We start from the raw sequence: 19,329 nt of genomic DNA on the forward strand, positions 1-19,329 counted from the left end.
GGGCGGAAGGCAGGGTACACCCTGGACTGGCCCTGCGATGAGGTGGCGACTTGTCCTCAAGATTCCTTTTTAAGTCCTCTCTTTTTCATCATTTAGGCTATTCAACTGGTGGTCGCAGGTTCAAATGAAATAATTTGTGAGAGTCTCATTATTTTTTGCAGCAGATTCTTTAAAACACTAGAGTGCTGTCATAGAGATGATCTTTGACTACTATTTTTGCAGCAGGTCCTTAAATACAACTGAGCTCTTCGGTACATCCGACAAAATAAATGCACCAAAATCAAATGTCCACTGTTGAGGACGCTGGTTGTCCACAATATACGAAATAAGACTAATAGTGAAGGGACAATCTCGGCCCCCCGGTCATTAGCTTACTGAAAATGTGGCCCCCAAAACAAACAGGCTTAATGTTGCTGCGTAAGGGGGCTCAATCTTGCCCGCTTAGTCATTTTTTGAAAGTAAGAAAGAGCATGTATGGTGTGAACCTGGTAACTCTGGTTAGAGCATAGGCGTGTACTGTGGTAATTAGGTTTGTTGTTAGTAATACACCTTTTGCTAGTTTAAGGCGTAGCCTGCCTTTTAACCTTTTTTTATAGTTTTTTTTTGTTTGTTTGTTTCTACTCACCTGCACACCCAAAAGTGGTGGACAAAAGTAGTTTTTAAAGAGAAATGGATCACTTCCTATTTATTTACAGAGATTAATGCAAAGCCGCTGTGATTGGTGTGTAACCAACATGAGTCAGCGAATATAATTTAGTATTTGATATCACTTGTCAAGGCAAAAAGTACAACATCTAGCAAGGACATGCATAGACAAGAAAAGATGTATTATGTTATTACGGTATATTTTTTGTTCCAAATACCTGTGACTTAAAGTTTTTTGTATTTGTGAAAAATGTTGTCTTGAGAAATCCGTGGTGGTTAATGATATATTTTGTAGATGGATATTTAATTGGATGTGAAGATTTTCCTATGGACTTGTATTTCTTTACACGAAGACATCCATCCATCCATTTTCTACCGCTTTTTCTCTTATAAATTGATCCTTCCATTAATCAAAGAGAGCACAGTATACCAAGTCAAATTATTTGTGTGATAAAAAATACTTGGCCAATAAATCTGATTCTGATTGTAGTGGTCCGACCCAGTGGACCTTTAATTATGGTTTATTGTGGCCCGGGAACCAAAATGAGTTTGACACGCAATACCAAGTCTATATGACAGTTTTTTTTTGCTTTTTTTTAAGGAACCGGCTGCAAAACATGTTCTTCTAGACTCTTGAAAAGAACTGTCGATTAGATTCTGCAGGTGCACCTAATAAATAGTCCAAATGTTGACATGCTCTTCAGTGTGTTTGCAAAACAAACGAAGAAGTGGTGTGGCAACTTTTCAGGAAATAAAATATGTTTTTAATTGCAAGTGAGATGCATGTTCCCAAAGCAGATAGTTAACACCACATCGACTATATATTTACTTTGCTTTGTTTATTGCTGCATCATGTTGTTGTTGCTGTTACAGTTGTCCATGCCAACCAATAAATATGTATTTCTTTTACGTTGTCACATATGTACATGTTTATTTTAAAGCACTTTGTGTGTGTGTGTGTGTGTGTGTGTGTGTGTGTGTGTGTGTGTGTGTGTGTGTGTGTGTGTGTGTGTGTGTGTGTGTGTGTGTGCCAACAAGCCACAACTAGTCACACTAGTGGGTGTGCTCTGGCACTCAGGTATGTCCCGTCCAAACCTGCTTACCTTGTCTACTTTCTCAGCAAAGCAGCACAGCACCTTCTTGTACCGGCCTTAACGCACAAACCTCAGGTTTATTTGTTAAACATGTCAGTTACTGTGTTTTTTTCCAGCGTGAGCAGTAACACATTGGTACAGTATTCCTTACTTCTCCTGCATATCTATTGCTAGAAACTCTCCACTGGTGACATGGTCTTTTCCTTTGATGCAGATGAAGAAAAACCAAAACAGAATCTTCAGTATCCTAGACTCCAAGAAGATCCCGTACAAGGTGGTGGACATTTCCCAGAATCCCGCAGATAAAGACCTCATGAGGCAGAGAGCGATGGACCCGACCGCTCTGCCCCCTCAAATCTGTAATGGGGACATCTACTGTGGGGTAAGACTCACATGCATATGCTCATACAGCGTTATGTACTTTATACATGCATTAGGTGTTTCTATTTAGGCAACAGTACTTGCCCGGTAGCTGTGTTGAGGCTAAATAAATATTTGAAGTATTACGACACACAGACACAGTAGATAGCACACCCTGTGTATTGTCTGGTCTTTCGAAGCTAAAATGACCTAATTGCACCTGTGGTAGAAATGTTGCTGGGTAAGTAAGTGTTATTATAATGGTTCCATTTGCATTACTGACTTGAATCCAAATAGTGTGTGTGTGTGTGTGTATATATATATATATATATATATATATATATATATATATATATATATATATATATATATATATATATATATATATATATATATATATATATATATATATATATATATACATATATATATATAAACATATATATATATATATATATATAAACATATTGCAGGGTATTGTGGCCAAAAAGCTCAAGTTTTGTTTCATCTGACATCCCACGGACAAAGATAAGACCGGAGGAAAGTTCTGTTGAGCTGTTTGGCCAGAATACCCAGCAGTATGTTTGGAGGAGAAAATGTGAGGCCTTTAATCCCAGGAACCATGTATTCCTACCGTCAAGCATGGTTCAAGTTCAAGTTTTTTTTGTCACATGCAGAGTACCCCACAGTGAAATACTTTTTTTCCATGCCCTTCAGATATCCAGGGATGGGAATTTTCCGCGGATCCGCGGAATTCCGCCGATTTTGGCGCCGCCAGGGTCATTTCTGTGAATCGTTTAAATCCAGGGAGAAAATTATAGGGGGGGGTAGGTACTCGTGGTTTTTGTCTCTGCGTTGACCTAGTTATCAGTACAAGGCAGAGAATTCCCGCGAAAAATATATTGCCAATGCGTGAAGGCACCAGATTGGCTAGCTCTACTATCAGCTGACAACATCAACCAATGACATTGCCCATTATAGGCGTCTGCACGTGTTGTTTGCCGACAATATGTAGTCCCTGATCCTCAATTATTGTGAGCGTTTCTGAACTCGTATTCTGTTTATATTGGTTGTGTTTATCGGCGACTAATCTGGAAAGAAAACACAGTAGCTCTCAATTAACACGTTTCTTTATTGACAGTTTCAGACATGGTAAAGCTTATTCAAGATAGGAATGCTTCTTTAGCGAAAGATATCGATAAGGGCGTGAGAAACAAGTGGAACTGGGCCTGGCTCGATATATCTATCAAACTGAAGGTGAAGATTAACAACAATATCGTAGAAGTAGACGAACTGATCAGCGATTTCATTGCAAAGTGCGATGAACCGGACGTGCTCAGTGCTTATATTGCAAGGACATTGTGAACTATGGATCTCGGGGAAAGGCGGCACTCTTTGACCACGCGAAATCGGCAAGGCATCTAACTAAAGTGAGTTTACGAAGAACAATTCTGGTTAATCCATTTGTAGGCCTATTTTTGTCTGTAATCCAAAAGTTTGCAAGAATTTGATATATGTGTAAACTTGTATACATAAATTTCATCACAGGATACATTTTTATGAAAATATTTGCTAATAAATACGAAATTTTGGTCAGGAGAATATTGTTAGATTTTGACTCAAAATAGCAGGAAATGCATCCTAAGATAACATAGATTTAAAAATGTTTCTGGGGAAGCATGCCCCCAGAACCCCCTAGCAGGCGAGTGCACTATGTGCACCCGGGTGCAGCCGCTATGCGGCCTTCCACAAAGCGGTGTTTTAGGATTAAAAGATTTTCAGCTTAATTGGGAAATCTTCATCCCATCCATCCCTAAATATTGTGTACAGGGGGTTTCAAACACTAGTTGCAGAATCTAATACACTAAATACCAAAAATACAAACATTTGAATAGCTCTGATGTACATTAACTACAGGACAATAAGTTACAGTAGTTATGGTAGAGGTATCAGTACAAGTAGAAGTACAGTAGTTAAATACAGTACCAGTGCAAGATCAAATAGTACAACAGTATATACTGTATAGGAAGCAACAAATATTAAGGTGTCTACAGTTCTTTGGCAGTTGATAAGTGACAGTAGTATAAACAAAGGTAATCGAACAGTATGGGCCTGTTTTGCTGCCAATGAAACTGCTGCTTTACAGAGAGTAAATGGGACAATGAAAAAGAAGGATTACCTCTATATTCTTCAGGACAACCTAAAATCATCAGCCTGGAGGTTGGGTCGTGGGCGCAGTTGGGTGTTCCAACAGGACAATGACCCCAAACATTAGTCAAAATTGGTAAAGGAATGGCTAAATCAAGCTAAAATGAAGGTTTTAGAATGGCCTTCCCAAAGTCCTGACTTAAACGTGTGGAAACAACTCCATGTCAGAAAACCAACACATTTAGCTGAACTGCACCAATTTTGTCAAGACGAGTGGTCAAAAGTCCAACCAGAAGCTTTCCAGAAGCTTGTGGATGGCTATCAAAAGCGTCTTATTGCAGTGAAACTTGCCAAGGGAGATGTAACCAAATATTACCATTGCTGTATGTATACTTTTGACCCAGCAGATTTGGTCAACCAAACTTCATGAATGTTTTTTGTGACCAACAAGTATGTGCTCCAATCACTCTATCACAAGAAAATAAGAGTTTTAAAAATGATTGGAAACTCGAGACAGCCATGACATTATGTTATTTACAAGTGTATGTAAACTTTTGATCGTGACTGTATTTATGTGTATAAATATATGTATGTATTTATGTGTGTATATATATAAATATACATACATATACCGTATATATGTATGTGTGTATGTGTATATATATATATATATACATATATATATATATATATATATATATATATATGTGTATATATGTATATTTGTGTGCATGTATATATATACAGTATATATGTGTGTGTGCATGTATATATATATACAGTATATATATGTGTGTGCATGTACGTGTATGTATATATATGTGTATGTATACTGTAAGTCTGTAATATGATTAATATCAACTAGAACACCATTGTACAATAAAATAGTAACAGTTTGTAATAATTTATTATAATTGAGGCAGAAAAATAAATAAGTGGCTGTCAATATATAAATATTATGGTATATTAATTTCCTAAATTAAAATATTTTTCAGTCCCAACAAAGCAATAAAAACACATTTAAAAAGAAAAAAAAAACCCTGTAAATATATTTTAACCCTAACCAAGGAATAAGTTACATTTGACTCTTTCATTGTTGGGCTCGACCCGTGTTTTTTCATTGAATAGTCAAAGGACAAGTCTTTCTAAAGGATTTACAATATTTAATAAAGACAGATCAGAGGTAAACATTACAGTGTTGGTTTCACTCTCGCCAAGAATGAGCCAGGATCAACAATTCTTCACTCTTGTTATGGTCCAAAAAAAAAAGCAGACGAGATCCCAAGGAAAAAAAACAAGGACAGTTGATGAGAATGTTGGCCACTCCAACTCCAACAAGAAGCTTTGGGCGGTGCAATCAATCAATAAGAAAAAATTGTGTAACTAATTAAAACTATCGGATTTGCAGCTAACTAAAATTATTTTTATAATCTAAAAATATTATTAAGAATTGTATCTTTGTACCAATGGAGATCCAGATTAAAAATAACCTGAAAAAGCCTCATGCCTTGAAACATCAGCAGGCCTGCAGGCTGAAGACATACATGAGTGTGTGCTTTTAATCAAAACAGTTTGAAGTCTTTACAGTTCAAAATTTCATAGAGTGAATTTATGTGTATATTTTCTATACATTCTAACATTACCAGGACACAAGTTCTGTTAGTATACAGTATTATCCATCCATCCATTTTCTACCGCTTATTCCCTGCGATGAGGTGGCGACTTGTCCAGGGTGTACTCCGCCTTCTGCTTGACTGTAGCTGAGATAGGCACCAGTGCTCCCCGCAACCCCAAAGGGAATACAGTATTATATGTGTGCTCAAATGCATGTGTTGCAATCGTTCCATAATCGCATTTCTTTGAATAGGAAACCACTTCCATCAATGTGGTTGTACAACTGTAATTAATGCACGCATTTTTTTTTTTTTTAATATGTATTTGTTTCTCATGCACTTTTTGTTTTCCATTCAGGATTTCATTGCATTCGACAATGCAATTGAGATGGAACAATTGGAGGCGTTTCTCAAAATCTGATCAGCCACAGCCTGTCCATTTGTTTCTGCATTGTCAACATAACACAAAGAAATCTATATGTAAAAATATATATTGTTTTGTTGTTGTTGGGATGCTGTCAAAATTCCTACAATAAATATGGCTTGTTTTTTTTAATTTTGTTCTCAAGAAAACAGCTGGAATTTTTCAAATGTATGTTTGAAAGAAAATAAAATCATTAAAAATTGGTCTGCAATATTTGCTTACAATAAATTATATCATAATGCATTATTACAATGGTGTAAAGCTTGTGGTCCATGTGGGTAAAATAAACAAAATGATTAAAATGACTTGACATTGGTCTGCAATCATTGCTTACAATAAATTATATTGTAATGCTTTATTACAATGGTGTAAAGCTTGTGAACATACAGTAAGTGCGGCCGGGGGGCCATTTGCAACTCGCAGCTATTTTTTAACGCCCCTCAGCACATTAAAAAGTGGAATAAAAGAGCAAACAGGTAATGTAACTGACAAATGTTGCAACATTGAAACTAGTAGCACAACGCTGACATGTACGCATTTTTTTAATCTGTCGTTTAAGAAAATAATAAAAATATATACTTGACAGATAGATCTGGAGTAGATCTAAAAATTTAAGTGTTGGAAGCAAAAATTATATATGTATATATGACCTATTTTTAACTCCTTTAAGACTGGGGGCGTTTTGAATCCCCAATACCTTTAGTGTGCTTTTTTTTAACTGTCATTGTTCAAGAAAAATATCGAACCCAACGCAATATTGTCATGAATTATTTACATTTTTAAGACTCCAGTTACTTCACATAGAAAATTCCACATTGAACATTTTTAGAGGGAAATACTGCATATTTTGTGTTTTCCTAATAAAAGGTTTTGTCAAAAGGACAAAAAAAAGTTTTAAAGTACACTTTTGGTCAACCGAGTTAATCTTTAGATTTAAGCGTTAAAAGGAAAAAAAAAAGATATAACATGTGACTTATTTTCAACACTTTAATTACCAGTGGTTCTCAACCTTTTTTCAGTGATGTACCCCCTGTAATTCAAGTACCCCCTAATCAGAGCAAAGCATTTTTGGTTGAAAAAAAGAGATAAAGAAGTAAATTACAGCACTGTGTCATCAGTTTCTGATTTATTAAATTGTATAACAGTGCAAAATATTGCTCATTTGTATTGTTCTTTCATGAACTATTTGGGAAAAAAAGATATAAAAATAACTAAAAACTTGTTGAAAAATAAACAAGTGATTCAATTATAAATAAAGATTTCTACACAAAGACGTAATCATCAACTTAAAGTGCTCTCTTTGGGGATTGTAATAGAGATCCATCTGGATTCATGAACTTAATTCTAAACATTTCTTCACAAAAAAAGAAATCTTTAACATCAATATTTATGGAACATGTCCCCAAATATCTGGCTGTCAACATTGAATATTGCATTGTTGTAATTTTCCCCCACAATTTATGAACTTACATTAATATTTTGTTGAAGTATTATCCATCCATCCATTTTCTACCGCTTATTCCCTTTCGGGGTCGCGGGGGGCGCTGGCGCCTATCTCAGCTACAATCGGGCGGAAGGAAGTATTATTCAATAAATATATTTATAAAGGATTTTTAAATTGTTGCTATTTTTAGAATATTTAAAAAAAATCTTACGTACCCCTTGGCATACCTTCAAGTACCCCCAGGGGTACCGTACCCCCATTTGAGAACCACTGAATTAGACAATAAGACTATTTTGGGTCTCCAGGACCTTTATAATTGAACACAACAGCGAGAAACCCTAAGGTATACAATATATATTGTATTTGTTTTAAAAATATACAACTTGCCCCCGCATGCTTTTATTTTTTAGTGTCAGGCCGGCCCTCAGTGGGAAAAGTCTGGGGACTCCTGGTGTAAAGGCAACATTTTCACGATTAACACATATTCTCTGTCTTCATTACGGCTTTTGTTGTTTTTTTTCTCAATTATTATTCGAGCGCCAAGTAATTATTGACAAACCTTTTGGTAAAAAATTGATTAATAAACTACGTAAAGAAAAGCTGAAAATTAATCAGGCAGTCTTCCGACGCCGTCAAGGGCGGGGGGCCTTGCAGGCTTAAAGTAATGGCGCGCACGGATGACGTCCTCTTTACCCGCTGCCCGAAAGGAGGAAACGGTGCGTTTCTACTTTTTCGCCAACAATCCAACCGATTAAACTATCATCCGCCATCATTACTTCATCAAAACAAAATATTAATGATGGAGAATAATTCCTCTGCATTGTCTGTCATTTATTGCAGAAGTTTAGGTCCGCCATCCATCCTTATCTACAATGGCCGAGGAAGGGTAAGCTCAACTCTTAGAAGTAATTGCTGGGTTATATTAAATTTTATAACTGAGCCGTTATTGGAATACATTTTAAAGGTAAACATTTAGTGATTGGTTTTACTCCGACTAAAATGATAGTTGTCCAATACATCTTTTATTAAGCTAAAATGCGACTGCATGGCGCATGTTGTAGTGTTAGTCGGCGATCTAGAATGTAACGCAGCCTGGTTCCATACTGTGCAACTTCGTTTTTAAAGCATTCAAACAAATTCAATGAGAAATAAAGTGCTGTACAATAAACGTAAAGTGTATTCTTAAAACATAACCTTATACAATGTATTAAGTAATAAACTTGAATATCCTTGCATTGTTCTAATATGCTGCACAAAGTGCTTTTTAGACATTCGATGTATTAAGTATTAAACTTGAATATCCTTGCATTGTTCTAATATGCTGCACAAAGTGCTTTTTAGACATTCGATTAGATGTCACCACTATTCTCATCTATTAAGCTTCCACATACACACATGATGACTTAAGTTAAAGTAGCAGTGAAAGTCTCACACACACTTGGGGTGGTGAAATTTCTCCTCTGCTATTGACCCATCCTCTTGTTCACCTGGGAGGTGAGGGGAGCAGTGAGCAGCAGCAGCGGTGGTCGCCCCTGGTTATCATTTTTGGAGAGATAAAGGCCTACTGAAATGAGATTTTCCTATTTAAACGGGGATAGCAGGTCCATTCTATGTGTCATACTTGATCATTTTGTGATATTGCCATGTTTTTGCTGGAAGGATGTAGTAGAGAACATCGACGATAAAGTTCGCAACTTTTGGTGCTGATAAAAAAGCCTTGCCTTTACTGGAAGTTGCAGACGATGACGTCACAAGGGTGAGGGCTCCTCACGTCCTCACATTGTTTATAATGGGAGCCTCCCATTATAAAACGACAATTTCCCCATTAATTTGAGCGAGGATGAAAGCTTTGTGGATGATGCTATTGATAGTGAAGGACTTGAAAAAAAAGTAAAGTTAAAAAAATAATGGCAATTGCATCGGGACGGATTCAGATGTTTTTAGACACATTTACCAGGATAATTCTGGGAAATCCCTTATCTTTCTATTGTGTTGCTAGTGTTTTAGTGAGATTAAATACTACCTGATAGTCGGAGGGGTGTGTCCAAGGGTGTCTTAAAGCCAGTCTCTGAGGGAAGTCGACGGCAGCTGCATGGACGGCGAAAGCTCAGCTGATCTCCGGTAAGAGGTGACTTTTTACCGCAATTTTCTCACCGAAACCTGCCGGTTGACAAGTGGTCGGGAATCATGTATGCTTGACCGCTCTGATCCATAGTAAAGCTTCACCTCCGGAAATTTTAAACAAGGAATCACCGTGTGTTTGTGTGGTTAAAGGCTAAAGCTTTCCAACTCCATCTTTCCACTTTTTCTTCATGATTAATTGAACAAATTGCAAAAGATTCAGCAACACAGATGTCCAGAATACTGTTTAATTGCGCGAGGAAAAGAGACGACTTTTAGCAGCAAATGGTGCTGCGCTAATATGTCCTCTACAGTCCGTGACGTCACGCGCACGCGTCATCATTCCGCGACATTTTCAACAAGAAACTCTGCGGTAAATTTAAAATTGCAATTTAGTCAACTAAACCGGCCGTATTGGCATGTGTTGCAATGTTAATATTTCATCATTGATATATAAACTATCAGACTGCGTGGTCAGTAGTAGTGGGTTTCAGTAGGCCTTTAACCCCCAATTCCAACCCTTGATGCTGAGTGCCAAGCATGAAGTTAAAGGCCTACTGAAACCCACTACCGACCACACAGTCTGATAGTGTATATATCAATGATGAAATATTAACATTGCAACACATGTTTATACGTCATTTTAGTTCACTAAATTTCAATTTTAAATTTCCTGCGAAGTATCCGGTTGAAAACGTTGCGGTATGATGACATGTGCCTTTGACGTCACCGGTTGTAGCGGACATTTTTTTCCAGCCCGATCCAAGCTATAAGTAGTCTGCTTTAATCGCACAATTACACAGTATTCTGGACATCTGTGTTGCTGAATCTTTAGCAATTTGTTCAATTAATAATTGAGAAGTCAAAGGAGAAAGCTGGAGGTGGGAAGCGGTGTATTGCTGCTGCCTTTAGCAACACAAACACAGCCGGTGTTTCCTTGTTTAGAATTCCCAAAAGTGAAGCTTTACTATGGAACAGAGCGGTCAAACGAACATGGTTCTCTACCACATGTCAACCGGCAGGTTTCAGTGAGAAAATTTGGTAACAAGTCTGCTCTTACCGTAGATATGAGTGGCGCTTGCGTCCTCCTCGGACTATTACCTCCTCCCACCGGAGACACTGGCGGTCGCCACACCCCTCCGACTTTCAGGTACCATATAATCTCACTAAAACACTAGTAACACAAAAAGCAGATAATGGATTTTCCAGAATGATCCTAGTAAAAGTGTCTTAACATCTGCATCGCTCTCACTACCATCGCCTTTTAAATTTTTTTTTCTAATTCTTCACTTTCACTATCCTCATCCATGAATCTTTCATCCTCGCTCAAATTTATGGGGAAATTGTCGCTTTCCCGGTCCGAATCGCTCTAGCTGCTGGTGGCTATGATTGTAAACAATGTGAGGAGCTCTACAACCAGTGACGTCACGCGCACATCGTCTGCTCCTTCCGGTAAAGGCAAGGCTTTTTTATTAGAGACCAAAAGTTGCGAACTTCATCGTCGATGTTCTCTACTAAATCCTTTCAGCAAAAATATGGCAATATCGCAAAATGATCAAGTATGACACATAGAATGTACCTGCTATCCCCGTTTAAATAAGAAAATCTCATTTCAGTAGGCCTTTAATGGGTCCCATTTTTTTAGTCTTTGGTATGACTGCTGGGGTTTGAACCCACGACCTACCGATCTCAGGGCGAATACTCTAACCACAAAGTCACTTAAATGTTTTGTCCGATACCCTTTCACTTTCCAATGAGTGACATTAAAATTCTGACAAGCTGGAAGCCCAGTCCCATCACTATGATCGAACATCTCCAATTTGGGGTGAAATGCTTGGAAATGTTAATCATATTTCACAGCAGTCTGACTCAATAGGCTAGTTATTAAATAAGAAAAAAATCAGTTTCCTTAAAAATAAAAACTACACTGTTGATCTGTTGGCATTGCACAAGCCCTTACATTAGATTGTTGTCATACGTTCATACGGCTCTGTGTCACCCTCCAAGAAGACAGGTGGATGATACAAGTATACAGGTGCATGATACAAACAAGTATGATTGTTATTTTTTGTAAGGGATGATTTATACATGAATGACGATACAAACAACTAAACAATGTGTGCAGACACCAATGACATTGAATAGTCTACATAAAATCTGCTTCATTTTCTATGCCCAATTCAGTTAACTGCTGGTTCAATGTTAGGCTTCGGTTTTAGCACATTTTCCGTATTTTTCCTACAGACAGCATTTGGTGACCGCAAACAAGGTTATGGATTGATTCACACTTTTTTTTTTTTTTTTTTTTTTTTTTTTTTTTTGGCTTTTGAAGTTTACTGGAAAATTGATCATGAAAGTCTTAAAAAAATGCTTGAATTTGGCCATGGAAAAGGTGTACGAACCCTGTTTACTGTTTGGTACTGTTAACATATCTTGAGTTATTGTTTAGAAATATGGGGAAACTACAAATGTGCGCTTCATTCACTAACAGTGGAACAAAAAAGATCGATTACAATAATACATATTGTTGGATTTAGAGAACATACAAACCCTTTAGTAAATCACAAATATTTAAATTAAATTATTTGGTGCATTTGCAAACTGCTAAAAGTATGTATAAAGCAAACTATAACCTGTTACCTAAGAATGTACAGCAATTATTCTCAACAAAAGAGAAATATAACTTTAGAGGAAAATCTAATTTAAAATATTTGTATGCTCGTACAACACTTAAAACCTTTTAGTATATCAGTATGTGAAATAAATTAAGGAATGGATCAATCAAAGCACCAATATGATTCAGTTTAAGAGACTGTTCATACTACAAGTGTTCACAAAGTACACAAGAATTATGATGAACATCTTGGAACCCTTTTTTTTATGAGACTAAGATTATTTAATGATAAATAAATGGGTTGTACTTGGATAGCGCTTTTCTACCTTCAAGGTACTCAAAGCGTTTTGACACTACTTCCACATTTACCCATTCACACACACATTCACACACTGATGGAGGGAGCTGCCATGCAAGGCGCCAACCAGCACCCATCAGGAGCAAGGGTGAAGTGTCTTGCTCAGGACACAACGGACGTGACGAGGTTGGTTCTAGGTGGGATTTGAACCAGTGACCCTCGGGTTGCGCACGGCCACTGCGCCACGCCGTCCCTATTTATGTATATTTATGTATTTAATATTTGTTTGCTTACTATGGTATATTATTAGTTCACTGTTCTGTTACAGAGAACAAGGAAATTGGATAAAATTGCAATGGTATGAAAAGGGTTAGGATTTATTAAGATCTGCTTTTTCCTACTCCTTTTTGGACGTGCTGTAATGAAACTGGTAATGCGTGATGCATTACATTGTATCTTATGCATGTTTCAAATAAACCGGAACTGAACTGAATCGTCGTCTTCCTCCAACAGCATTGCTGCCGGAGGTGTGATGGATGTTAACACCGCTCTCCCTGAAGTGCTCAAGACCGCACTTATCCATGATGGCCTTGCCCGTGGTATCCGAGAGGCTGCTAAGGCACTAGACAAGTAGGTCTTTTATCTCACCTATTGGATTCTTCAAAGTGTATCAATGATGATTCCTTGGCTCCCTCTTCTGAACACCATGAGGAGATTGCCATTGTCACCAAATTCTTGTCTGAGACATGCTACATTTTCATTTAATTGATGTATACAGTTTGTAATTTCATTGAATTAATGCAGTGCACTCATTTATCCAGGCGCCAGGCCCATCTGTGCGTCCTTGCCGCCAACTGCGACGAGCCCATGTATGTCAAGCTGGTGGAGGCCCTCTGCGCCGAGCATCAGATCAACTTAATCAAGGTGAGACTCATAGAACTAGTTTACATAAATAATAGGGGTGTAACGGTACGTGTATTTGTATTGAACCGTTTCGGTACGGGGGTTTCGGTTCAGCACACGGGCGTACCAAACGAGTTTGTAAGCAAAAGTCTTCACAAGCTGCTCTGCTTTCTGCCTCTGTCTCAGCAGCAAGCATTGTACCACCCACACAACCATCTGATTGGTTACATACAAAGCCAATCAGCAGTGCGTATTCAGAGCGTATGGAGTCAATGCTTCAGCGTCGAGCAGATATTCATTTTGCAGGGGAGCAGCGGACAGCGTACCCCAAATGATAAAAAACACCTCCCAGTCACAACTATTACAAACATCACTATGAGCCCGTTGACCTTCTAGAAATGTAAACTGCAGCTCAGCTCGCTTGCAGTTCTGGCTTGAGGTGAAGGCTAATTAGCTTTTAGCGTAACGTTAGCTCATTTTGCTGTGTGTGCGTGTTGATGGCAGCAAAGCCCTGTCTGTCTATTTCATTGAGCTCCATGGTTTTCAGGGATGAATAGTCTCTCCTGTTGTTATTGTACTATTTTTTTCAGCAATAGTTACATTAATCATTAGTAATGATAGCAGCCTAGTTTTGAATGGCAGGGTCCCTGCTATCACATGTTAATAAAAAATATAACATTTACATAATAAAAGTCAACTACAGGCTTCCCAAATGCTGTAATAAATTAAGCATGAGTTGACTTGAAACTGTTTAATGTTGCACTTTTTATATGTGGAAGAAAGGTTTTTTTATTTTATTTAATCAAAGCAACATCTTGAGACAGTTTAATGTGGTTTAACATGGGCAGAATTATTAGTGTTCCCAATGTTAAAAGGATAAAGCCATTGTTTACAAATTTGGTAAATAACCCAAAAATTTATATTTTGTTGTTTTCCTACTGTACCGAAAATGAACTGAACCGTGACCTCCAAACCGAGGTATGTACCGAATAGAAATTTTTGTGTACCGTTACACCCCTAAAAATAGCAAAAAATAGGGGTGTAACGATTGACATATCGAGTAGTACTCCTTTGCTTTCCAGACTATAGGTATCAATCAATGTCATTTTAAAAGGAAACCTATCAATTGTATTGCTATTGGGAGAAAAAAAAAACATACATCCATTTTATACCGCTTGTCGCGGGGGTGCAGTGGGCTTTTGAGCCTAGGGTTGTCCCGATCCGATATTTGGATTGGATCGGCCGCCGATATTTGCCAAAAAATGCGTATCGGCAAGGCATGGGAAAATGCCGGTCCAGATTCAGTTTTTAAACAAACTCCGGTCCGTGTTTTCCAACACACCGATTTAAATAATACATTCCACTCTTCTGCTGCTCCCTAAACTCCGTTCCGCATTTTCCAGCACACCTTCAAAATATCCACAGGTCTGTGTTCTAACCGTTCAGACGGCCGTGTGAATTAAAAGTTACGGTAAAAATGTCAGCTGTGTGGGATTATTTTACCCTACAAAACAAAAAAGATGAAGAGGTGGAGTGCAAAACATGCCACAATAAAGTCAAGCGTGGTGGTAAAGTTGTAAGACATTTTAATGACTCTTGCGAGTGAGAGGCTTTTTAGCACTAATAGATGAACACAGGAGCAGGCTGACACCATAGTGTCTTGAAGTGCTTGTCTTTGTTAAAGAATCTCCCCATTATGCTTGGACTGGGGCAAACAATTGAAAGGAGTGTGTAGAAAGTTTTTTTTTTTTTTTTTTTTTTTTTTTTTTAAGGTTTACGCTCGTTAAAGAGCAAGTATTGATGCTGCGTTATAGACATTTTATCCCACTCAGGTTTTTTGTGTCTTGCTTTTTTTTTTGATAATGTTTACAGCATTATTTGCACTTTATACTGTTAACTTTTTTACTGTTTAATGATGCCATTTCTGTTTGTCATGTATAATTTTTGATATTTTGTGTTTATCCTTGAATACCAACTATTGTGTGTTATTCAAACTCATCTAATTCAGCTGGCTAGTTGTTATCAAGAGTACTAAAATCCTTTTCAGCATTAATCTGACAACTAAGTAGGCTAAATAACTTTAAACTTTAATACATGCTCGGATAGGCCAGTATCGGTATCGGATCTGAAGTGCAAAAACAATATCTGTATCTGATCGGAAGTGCAAAAACCTGGATCGGGACATCCCTAGTTGAGCCTATCCCATAAGTTCAAAATTGTTATTAAGGACGTTATTATTCAAGTCTGCCTTGTGGCGTCATCCCATAATCCCATAAATCGGAAAAACAAATATGGTGAGTACCGTTGAAGGGTCATACCAAATGCAAATGCCACAAGGCAAACAGCATCATAAATTACAACCTTAAGCTACAGCATGATTGCCAAAAACTCAACAGACGCTGCCGCAACACAATGATATAGACCTGCAACACAAGTTTAAGCCACAAAAGCTGTGACGGAAGTGACATCAGAGCAAGTTATGGCATCTGAAAGTGGTATATTCATTTTATGGAAAAAGTAAATAAAGGGTTTTATAACTGAAAAAGTTTTCAGTCGCATTTTTTCAGTATTTTTTGCAATATTTGCTGTGGTCCATATGATTCGGAAGTCGGAGCTGGGAATGACGTCACAGCTGACTTATAAGCATTCCAGTTACAATCTCGGAAATCAAGATTCCCACATCCACAAAAGCTATTTTTGCGCTTGCCTTGTCTGAATACAAACACCTTGGGGGAAATATGCACTCTTTCTGCAACCTTCCGATAGCCATCGGTGGATGAAGGGGAAGCACTGAAGCTATTGCTGGCAATGTATGCCACAGTGACGTTTAGGGATGATACTCGAAACCGGTATTCCCGGTTGTTCGATAAGAAAACCGAGTCTTCGGACTCGAATCCCTTTTTGAGAACTGGTACTCGTCACTCCTTTTGCATGCTGGGTAGTGTAGTTGTTATAATCATAGCTCATATCCCATCTTTCCCCCTATAAAGAAATAATGTTAACTCAATAAAGTGTATTTATTTTTTTAGCTTTAACTTTTCATTTTTTTAGCCTTGTAACCACATTTGCATACAACTTTTCTCTTCATAGAATTTTCTTTCAATAAAGGAATGAAGTGCAAAAATGTCAAAGCATCCTAACAAACAGTTATGTCAAATAGCAGCAGATGTGCACTTTTTGGAGAGCGGTATTATTTTCAGTTTTGTGCCCAAGGGATTGATTTTATTTAACACTATTATTATTTATACACCTATAGTGATCACAGAGACAGGTTGTTTTTGTGTTACTGTATATATTTGTTTTTCTGAAAAATCCCACTTAATATACTTAGGGTAACAACAGTCAATATTTATTTTTTTTATTTTTTTAGGGGGGTAACACTCAATATTTATTTATTTATTAGATGTAATTTTTTTCTCAAAATAAATGTGAGATTTTGTTAAACCAAATATTGTTTTTTTTTCCCCATATACAACAACCTATCTGGATTGGATAAGAGAATCGATAAGGAATCTGTTCATTAAGAGGATTCGATAATAGACTCGAACTCGATAATTTCTTATCAAACATAATCCCTAGTGACGTTACATATATATGAGCATACAACACATTGTATATGCAGCAATCTTTGAAACAAAATCTGGGGAAGTGAGAATGTTCCGGCATGCAGAGTTGGAAATCCGATCTCGAGGGGCGTTCCAGTTGAAATGCTGACGAAGAACTCGGAAATTCTGACTTCCCAGGACAAATAGAGTTGTTCATTACATTTTCAACTTACCGTCTCAGGACGTCTGCGAGTCGCTGAAATTTGTCCGCTGTCTCTTCCTTTTCATATTGTTTTGGCTTATAGTTGTTACGGCTTTGTTGTTGCGTTCTCGGTCATTTGTTGCGACTATTCTCTTACTGTAGCTTTTTATTAAAATGAAGTGGTAGAAGGGCAAATCACTGCTCATTTAACCTGAAAATATTTGGTCGCAATTTTATTTATTTTGTATCTGTATTATTTCTATTTTGAAAAACAAAAGACACAGGTAAACCTAATGAATCCAACGAGAAGAGTTGTCTGTTGCACTTTATTTTTAATATTGTATTTAATGTTATAAAACAAGCATAAGTGGCAGGCAAATCCAAGTGTTCAAATGTTAGCAACTGTACCTGTATTGAAAATTAGGGCAGAAAGGGTTTCCTGTTAATTCATCCTAAAGTGTCAGTTGCGCTTTAATAAAATAAGGTGCTTTGTATTCATAATTCATTTCTACCTAATTCCCATACAAGAAATAACAAAACGGGAAACTTCGACTTCAGTGTACAGTATCCAGTATTTCACACTGGTTAATTTTTTTGCTATGAAGTTACTGAATCACTTTCAACTCAATGAATCATTTCAGATCTTATTGTTCTAAAAAAATTGAATCGGCAACCACAAATTCTGATTAGATTAGCTGTTAAAACAAATCGTGATAACCTTAAAAAAATTAGGAAGACTTGTCATGTTTGGTATAATGTACTGCTGTATTTCTGATTAGAAATGTTGCTCCCTCTGCTGGAAGTTTGTGATGAGATGATACTCTTTACCAATTTGTGTGAACTACAGTGAAGACTACCCATACTTCTTTTGTATAAACAATTGCATTCATGGAACATTGACAATGTGTGCCATCTATCTCAGGTTGATGACAATAAAAAGCTTGGCGAGTGGGTTGGTCTGTGCAAGATCGACCGTGAGGGCAAACCCCGTAAGGTGGTGGGCTGCAGCTGCGTAGTCGTGAAGGTAAGCAAACACACTGTAGAATGGGCCCTATAATGCAAACCCAACTTTTATTACTTTTTGGGGGGTATTTGGAATCCCCATAAGTCTTGAAAATATGAAATCAAACCATGGAGGCATGGCAGACAGATTTATAAAAACATCTTGCATTCCTTCCTACTTCCTCCAAAGGAGCCGTTTGGAAACTTTTGTTACATCATCTACTTTTAAGTTACCAGATATCTCCATGTATGATAGGGATTTACCTGAAGAGCTTTGTGCTATGAAGCAGACTAGCTTGTACATGCATGCTAAAATCTACCGGGGTAGTGTGCAGTTGAAATGGTAATGTTTGTGAACTATTAAAGTTTTAAAAATTACATGGCTGACTGTGTGGAGACTGTCAAAGGGGGCTTGGCCTGGAGGAGGGCCTCAGGACATAAATAGGACGGCCAATAAACAGCACATTCTAGAGAGATGGTAAATGGCATCTGAGCGGTCTGCAAACATGCAAGATTTAAACCAAAGTGCCACATTACAATTCCAGTAGACCACAAAGAAGGCTTTTGTAAATGTAGTAAACGTATGGTCTTTAAATTTCTCGGTGAGATGTAATGTCTGAGATTATTATGTCTATTTCAATGTAGACTGGACTGTTATGTCGTCCTCACCATGTAACAATTGTCATGATTTGTAGGATCTTTGTGGTCATCAAAGGGTTGTTTTCTCTAATATGGACCTTTTTTTTCCCCCAAATTTCTGCCACAGGACTATGGCAAGGAGTCTCAAGCCAAGGATGTCATTGAGGAGTACTTCAAAGCCAAGAAATAAAAATAAACTGTGGAAATGGCATTAATCTCAAGTGTTTGACTGAAATTGTGCATGACTGATGGGTCTTATCATGCTTGACATAATTAT

At 37.4% G+C, this 19,329-nt stretch overlaps 2 protein-coding genes and 1 non-coding gene across 3 annotated transcripts; all 3 read left to right on the top strand.

Moving 5' to 3' along the window:
- The first annotated feature begins 1,713 nt into the window (after positions 1–1,713).
- LOC133547869 (SH3 domain-binding glutamic acid-rich-like protein 3) lies at positions 1,714–6,589 on the top strand. Its single transcript, XM_061893344.1, has 3 exons — positions 1,714–1,874; positions 1,954–2,121; positions 6,219–6,589. The coding sequence occupies exons 1-3, from the start codon at positions 1,830–1,832 to the stop codon at positions 6,279–6,281; spliced, it is 276 nt and encodes a 91-aa protein (XP_061749328.1). The 5' UTR covers positions 1,714–1,829; the 3' UTR covers positions 6,282–6,589.
- A 1,734-nt stretch (positions 6,590–8,323) lies between these two features.
- LOC133547871 (small ribosomal subunit protein eS12) lies at positions 8,324–19,263 on the top strand. Its single transcript, XM_061893348.1, has 6 exons — positions 8,324–8,444; positions 8,569–8,614; positions 13,275–13,391; positions 13,583–13,685; positions 18,334–18,435; positions 19,180–19,263. The coding sequence occupies exons 2-6, from the start codon at positions 8,601–8,603 to the stop codon at positions 19,240–19,242; spliced, it is 399 nt and encodes a 132-aa protein (XP_061749332.1). The 5' UTR covers positions 8,324–8,444; positions 8,569–8,600; the 3' UTR covers positions 19,243–19,263.
- LOC133547872 (small nucleolar RNA SNORD100) lies at positions 13,428–13,510 on the top strand. Its single transcript, XR_009805658.1, has one exon. It is a non-coding gene; the product is annotated as a small nucleolar RNA SNORD100 (small nucleolar RNA).
- Positions 19,264–19,329: the final 66 nt, after the last annotated feature.

This window comes from Nerophis ophidion, unplaced genomic scaffold (genome assembly GCF_033978795.1).
Source record: "Nerophis ophidion isolate RoL-2023_Sa unplaced genomic scaffold, RoL_Noph_v1.0 HiC_scaffold_219, whole genome shotgun sequence".
In the NCBI taxonomy this organism is placed as follows: domain Eukaryota; kingdom Metazoa; phylum Chordata; class Actinopteri; order Syngnathiformes; family Syngnathidae; genus Nerophis; species Nerophis ophidion.

What these genes read in the sequence shown, in the direction of transcription:
- LOC133547869 (XM_061893344.1), top strand. Translation starts at nt 1,830, where the DNA reads ATGTCAGTTACTGTGTTTTTTTCCAGCGTGAGCAGTAACACATTG. An exon ending in GCGTGAGCAGTAACACATTG is followed by an intron (nt 1,875 to 1,953) that starts GTACAGTATTCC and finishes CCTTTGATGCAG; the next exon opens with ATGAAGAAAAACCAAAACAG. An exon ending in ATGGGGACATCTACTGTGGG is followed by an intron (nt 2,122 to 6,218) that starts GTAAGACTCACA and finishes TTTTCCATTCAG; the next exon opens with GATTTCATTGCATTCGACAA.
- LOC133547871 (XM_061893348.1), top strand. An exon ending in ATCAGATCAACTTAATCAAG is followed by an intron (nt 13,686 to 18,333) that starts GTGAGACTCATA and finishes CATCTATCTCAG; the next exon opens with GTTGATGACAATAAAAAGCT. An exon ending in GCAGCTGCGTAGTCGTGAAG is followed by an intron (nt 18,436 to 19,179) that starts GTAAGCAAACAC and finishes TTTCTGCCACAG; the next exon opens with GACTATGGCAAGGAGTCTCA.